Source organism: Thunnus thynnus, chromosome 3 (assembly GCF_963924715.1).
Source record: "Thunnus thynnus chromosome 3, fThuThy2.1, whole genome shotgun sequence".
Classification (NCBI taxonomy): domain Eukaryota; kingdom Metazoa; phylum Chordata; class Actinopteri; order Scombriformes; family Scombridae; genus Thunnus; species Thunnus thynnus.
This window is the reverse complement of record NC_089519.1, coordinates 20,098,690-20,105,628: the sequence shown is the minus strand read 5'-3', so window position 1 is coordinate 20,105,628 and position 6,939 is coordinate 20,098,690. Positions and strand designations below refer to the sequence as shown.

The following is a 6,939-nucleotide window of genomic DNA, read 5'->3' as shown; positions in this document are numbered from 1 at the left end:
AGAACATGATCTAACTTGAGACAAATTCATATTTTGATATCAAAATAGGATTTTGTATTTGTTATATGTATTAATTTAAGTAATAATAGCCAAGAAGGTTGTTTTTCCTGTTATCTGTACCTACATCTCAATGGTAAAACAGGCGTCCTTTGGCTCAAAGGTGGTGACAATGTAGAAAAACGGCCTGTGCCAGTAATTGTCCTCCTGCTCATATTATACAGCATAATGAAGGCTACTTCTGTTCTTTTTTTTTTTTTTTTTTTTAAAAAGTCCTCTATGGACTCCTCACTGGGGTACAACATGTTTCTAGAGTAAAGTTGAGTTTATGAAACATTCTCCACTGCGCTCTCTCTCCTCTCTGCACCATGACACATTTCTTAATAATAGCTGATGTATGAGGTCGGGGATGGGTTTCCATTCACAGAGGTTGTAGTCAAAGTCCTCTGTCTCAGAACCTTTCAAGACATTTATGACCCCTCTTAGTGCTTTCCACAGTTAAGCAGTTTAATCTAAAACAAAGCCTAGCTGAGATGGTTTAGACTAAGTGTTTCCCAACCTTTTTTTTTTTGCTTGTGAGTCCCTCAAATGAAGCACGTCCACTTGTGATCCCTAATCACAAGTTATGGTCTTAGTATGGATGCGAGTTCAACCAAAGAGTAAATTCCCAACTGTTTCATTTGAAGGATTATTTTAGCATCAGTCCTATACAAGAAAAAGCAAAAATAAAATAAAAATATATAATTTTGTATAACATAAATGTTTTTTTCTTTCATTTCTTGTGACCCATCAGATTTATCCTGTGACCCATTACGAGGTCCCGTTCCACAGTTAGGGAACCACCGGTTTAGACTGTTATGGTTCACACGTTATATATAACCAGTGTGGCGGGAGGACAAAAAGAATGACACAGCATCACATGCTTTTGAAAATGCTTTATTTATCTATTTTGTCACTATAAATATAACAATGCCAAATAAGCTTCTTTTTTTTTTTTTAAACAAACCTTCTGATAGAAAACAGTCTGCAGGTCTACAAAGATATACAGCACAGGGCACATCTTGGCATTAAGGCACACACTAGGAAGAGTTTAAATGGTAACACCTATATTAAACTAGGCATATAGCTCCACACACCACTGAAACACGGAGCAGGAGGAGTTCGTCCTGCTGATGTAGTGTGGGTGAAATGCAGGCAATAGAAAGTAAAGCAAGGTGTTTTGAGTGGGAGGCAGAACCAGAAAGTGACAGTTGGTCTGCAGTCAAACACACAAAGATGTTTTGATGGCTGTTAGACAATTAGACCTTTAATAGTTTAGCCAGAACTGACAAACTGAGTCCATTTGTTTAAGCGGAGCTGCAGCTCAAAGGACTGATGGTTTGAACAGTTTCAGTCTTGGCTGTTGAAACTGATAACATGTGGCTGAAAGAGAATGCCTTTGTGTTCCCACTCATAACACTAAATGCAGTTAAAAATAGCAACAACAAAAAAATAACATTACACATAACAAAAACACAATAACCTTGAATGTTTAAAAACTATTGGACACTTTGGCAAAAAAAAGTTTTTCTACTTTTGTTACTCTGACTTTTTATCCCTAAGCAAGGTGTAAATAATGAAAAGAAATATGTTGTAGAATATATTATACCTTTTCTTCTCACTTCATACACAATATACGTAATGCATATATTAAATATATCCTGACTTATTGTCATCATACAAGAAAATAATAAAAAGCCGTCGCCAGTTTGTTTTCTAAGTCCAGTTTCAGAGAGAAGAGATGTAGTAATAAGTAGAAAATGGAGTGAGATAGAGCAAATATGTTGTGAATAATCATTCTCTTCATTTAACTTAAAAGAATGTCAAAATCCAGGCCTTCCTCAAAGTCAAACTCATCTTATTGTTTTGTGTGTAAAATTTAATCGAACATCTGAGGAGATGATGGAAAATGAGCAAATAAAATCCCTCAAACACAGGGAACAAAAAGAAGTTTAGAGTTTAAAATTTAGAACAATTAACTATGTCAACTGGTTAATGAATGCAAGCATACAAACGTGTTTTGCATGTTTTTACATAAAGATGTCTGTTCTGTTGCATGACTTCATGATCAGCAGCTGCTTGCATCCGTTATGTTTGTGTGCTGCAGTACATCGCTCGGCTACTTGCACACTTCAGCGTGAGGTATTGCTCCAGTTATTCCCAGTTCAATATTACACTTGTTTTACAACACACTGCTGAGTTTAAAAAGTGCCTACTACACATTCATAAGTGTTATTTTATGTTTTATACTTTATCAGGGAGGGAAAACTCTGCCAGATAACACAGACGGTGGCAAATGCCAAGTAGCCCAGTTCACATATGAATTCACGCTTAGCATTTAATATCTCTTCATCTGAAAGCGGCAATCTCTTGCCCTTTATAAATATGTTTAAGTGCACCTCGGTCAAGCACAGTTTAGAGGACGAGAAATAAGGATATAAACATATGGAGTGTTACTGCAGGACATCCAGAGAAGAGACTACAGGAGAGAGGTAGCCTTGTCACATCTGACTGCAGAGACTGAAACCTACTCGTCTCACTATAATACAGTAATACCACAAATCTGGTTCAATGGAAAAATGAATGGATAAGACTCCAGCGCCATGCACAGGCAGAAGTCGCTCCTCTTCGTGCCGACCACGCGGGCTTAGCTTTGTCACAAAAGGCACAGTGAAAGATATAAAGCCCAGAGTAGCACGTAACAGTATGCAGATGTAAGGCACTGTAGTGAGGCATCTTTCTAATGTCGTGAGACTGGAGTGTATGTAGCATTAGGTTTTTGGTTAGCATTTAGCAAATGCAGGAGCGCTTAACGACAGAGTGCTCCAGTCCATATAGAAAAATGTCTCTCATGTCTGTCCATATTTGTTCACCTTTCAAGACTCAAATAATTCAAAAAGCAATAATAAAGACATACATAAATGAGAAAAAAAACAACAACTAATATCTGTTCAGTCTTAGTCCCCTGTCAGCGCATTTCCCCTGGATGGAAAACATCTCCATGAACATGATATCACCATTTATCAGGCTGGCAGATAGAAACGTGTTGCCCATCTTTGAAAAAAGCTTTCCAGTTTTCTTTCTTGCATTATTTGTTCCCCAAGGAATCTGTCAAAAAAATATTATTTAGCTGGGAACGTTTCTTCAAGCAAACCAATATACTGTATATGTTTCAAAAAGTTAAAGGAGAAACATAGAAACAAGTAAAGAAATTATAGGCAAATAAACACAACACAATAGAACCTTCATTTAAAACAACCAAAAAACACAAATAAAACTAAATAAACCAAAAAGTACCAAACAGGTATGTTTGAAGCGTACACATTCAACCAGCATGGACGGACAGCTTCACCTACAGCATGTAGAATTGACTAAAACACTATATACTAATGAAAAAAAAAACTAAAACAAGACATTAGTAGGCTATATCCAAAACAGTTGGCTTCAGTGGTATCCTCTCAAGTCAGTAGTTCCTGTTCCTTTCAATTAACTTTTTTCTTTGTTTCCCCCATGTTTTTACACTTTTTTTTTACGCAAAATTAGACACGGTCTGTCTTGTCTAATTTATATCTAAAATACACAGAGAAACCTACAGAGAATACAACTTTAAATATGTATCTTCTCTTCATAAATACTTAAATGTACCTTCAGTGTTCTTGTTGCTATAGCAACAAGGTGGCGAGGGTCAGGGAAAGAGATAGAGACATAGAATTGTGACCGTGTTACGCTCATTGTTGGGGGAAGGTTGTCACCACATGCACGTAGGTTTCCTCAGTGAATGGACTGTCTTCTATGTCTGTTATAATTTTGCATAATTAAGCCTGTCATATGGTTGCCGTGGGTCTGGGATATACTGAGGCTAATAGGTGGGAGAGATGTGAGATGTCAGGTTGTGATGGCTTTACTGTCTGTGTTCTGAATGTTTATTTCAAACGGCATTCCTTTGGAGTGCTTGGAGGTTCACAAGTTCGAGAGATGTTTTCATATCATGCACACTGTTGAGATGTTGCAGAGGTTGTTCAGTCACAGGCAGAATAATGCTCTTGTTGTTTCATGTGGTCCGATCCTTCAGAATCAGTATGTCTGGTAGACGTCATGGATGGGCAGCTGGAAGGCTGCTGCAGGGAAGGCCTGTGGCACAGCGTAGCCAGTGTATCCTCCATATGCTGCAGCTGCCACAGCTGCGTTCTTCTGCAGAGCAGCCAGAGCTGCTGAGTTGGCAGCGTAGTTTGTGATGGGGACGTATCCAGCTCCATACAGGCCGCCGGCTGCTGGGATGCGCTGTACGTTGTGGGCCATGGCATAGACAGGAGTGATTGGTCGACCCTGGGAAGTGTAGGAGAAAGAGAAGGAGTATACAGCATACAGTTAATAAGAGGATTTCTAAAGCATGTCCTCAATGTACAGTGAGTATATTTATTGCCCATTAATTGAATGAATCCACTCAGTTGTGAGTTGTTTTTACTTAACCTACATAAGGAACATAAACTTCCCAGTGTACCACCAAGCAACGTGTGTCATATATGACTGTGTGGACTTAACCAGACATTTAGTTTTACATTAAACTAAGAAAACCACCTAATAGCACGGAAATCTTCACCAATTACAGTACATATCACTACAGATCACTTGGAGCAACTTTACGAGGCATCAGTCAGGTTGAAATGTTTTTAACCATGTTGTCTAAACACCTTACTTAGAAGAAATGAACCTAACATGTCCTTTATAACCATTATCATGATCAGTTCTCTGTAATGATTGTGCACACAATCACCTTTAATCAGTTTAAATTTTCACTTCTGAGGGAGACATTTTGATAAGGTCTACAGTAAGTTGTTGTGTTGTTTTTATGGCCCCGTATCGCAAAAATTTAGTTGGTGAGTGAAATATAGTAATGCTAAGAAATGATCCTCAAAACTACAAACATACAGTCCAGATTAAAACAGCCGTGAAATGGTTCTGGACATTCTACATCTTTATCAGCATGAATCTTTCAAACAATTTTATGTGTCTGAAGCATATAACAGAGCTATAATGCACACCTGAAACGGTGGAGGAGTAGAGACGGCAGGTAGGACAGTAGCAGCAGCAGCAGAAGCGTTGGTGTGTTCAGGGTGTTGCATGGCCAGAGGGTTGATGAGGTGCTCCACTGTGTGCACCTTCCCCTCCTCCATCAGCTTGGCTGTGGGAGCCGCACTGAACACTGGGTACTGCCCACCTAGAGTCGGCAATGCCACTGTTCATAGAGAGACACAAGAATGAGAGCCTGGATAACACACAAAATATAGTGAACAATAGCTGAAAGACAAGCACATACAGGCACCCATACTCAAACAAACACAAGCACAGTTAGATCTGAGGGTAATTTAGAAAAAAGAACAGAACAGAATGAAATACTAAAGACATGAAGAAAAAACACCAAGAGAAAGCTTGAAGGACACAATTTACGCAAGAAGAGAAAAAATAATAAGTTACACAAGTTGGCATTGGAGTGTGATTCGGATTATGATGGTGCTCAACTGTGGATTAACCCCAATGCTCCGACACATACACACACACACACACACACACACACACACACACACACAAACATACACACACACACACACCCATGGAGTGAACACAACGTCAGTCTTTGTTTCAGATGGACAAAAGTCTTTTCAATCTGGTGCTGATCCTGTGATTCCACACAGAGTGGGACTGAGACCGAGCTCCAGATTGGGGTCAAATCACTTTACAAAATGGAACTCTGATCAGCAAAAATGTGACATTAATAATGAAATTACAAAAAAAGTTTATGTTGAAAAAACCATTAGCCAATCTGGTAGGTTTAGTAACTTTTGTGTTTAGTAATAAACTTGAAGATTAAAGAATAATACCAGTGTGTGCATTTTTATTTTACATTTTGCGTTTCTTCCTTTCACTCTTCAAATTTTCTTGAAATTTTGAATTTAGACGATCCACCCACATAAACATGAAACCTCATTTTCCGTCCTAGTTGCGTTTTTATCTGTCATTCCTTCTGCTTACTATCAAGAAAGAAGGAATACAGAAAAGGGAATTTTGCACAGGGAAAAAATCCTTAAAAAACCACCAAGCAAGTTGCAATTTTAGAGCCACATTTTTCTTTGTTAGTAAAGGAGCTTATTTCAGTTTATGTTTTACACTGTAGACGTCATATTTTCAAAACAAAACCAAAAAAGAGTGAATGTAAATATTGATCATTATCATATAGACTTAATGTATACAACAGTAGATGGGATATAACTCTACATAACACTGGTATTACCCTTTTAGAGATCAGAGAAGTGGACATATTAGTAGAGAAGAGATAAATAATCTTTAGTTTTTGAGAGGGCACTTGCATTTCAACTCCGCTCTTGACTGAAACGGTTGTAGGCTAATCCCCAGTAAAGCAGTAGAGCTAAAGCAGCTACTGCTGCTGCTCATGAATTCAATTGACATAAAAAAATAAAACAAAAAACAATTAATATAGTCAATACAAAAGGTAAATATATTCTGAGATACTTCTTTGTTTTACGTCTATATTTGACTGGTCTGACTTAAAGAAAAAGAACACATTTCAGTCAAAAGCTGGAGTTGAGTGCATTTGTAAAGGCAGACTGTGGAAGCACCAGCACCCACATAACTACGGCCATGTTCAGACAACAGCAAAAAAAACAAGGCTTCTTCATTCATTTCAATTAGACCACTGCGTTGCACGGGGCTGAATCAGAGAGCACAGTATGATCCTGCAGAAAAGATGAGTCTGGCTCAACTGTTGCATCAGCGCAATGCAATGTCTTTTGGCAAAGCACTGTGTTGGCTGGTCAGACACGTTCCAGGTAGATTACTTTGTGATTGTATTTCGACTGATGGTAATCATGACAGAGGATAAAGTGA

At 38.2% G+C, this 6,939-nt stretch overlaps 1 protein-coding gene across 13 annotated transcripts in view; it reads right to left on the bottom strand.

Annotated features, from left to right (window-relative positions):
• Window positions 1-917: 917 nt before the first annotated feature.
• Window positions 918-6,939, bottom strand: part of rbm47 (RNA binding motif protein 47) — a 32,298-nt gene continuing 26,276 nt past the window's right edge. For all 13 annotated transcript variants that reach the window (XM_067584660.1, XM_067584657.1, XM_067584661.1 and 10 more), the window contains 2 exons: window positions 5,079-5,272; window positions 918-4,362 (listed from right to left, as the gene is read on the bottom strand). In XM_067584660.1, the coding sequence (XP_067440761.1) occupies window positions 4,111-4,362; window positions 5,079-5,272 (446 nt within the window). In that variant the 3' untranslated portion in view covers window positions 918-4,110. The remainder of the gene's footprint in view (window positions 4,363-5,078; window positions 5,273-6,939) is intronic.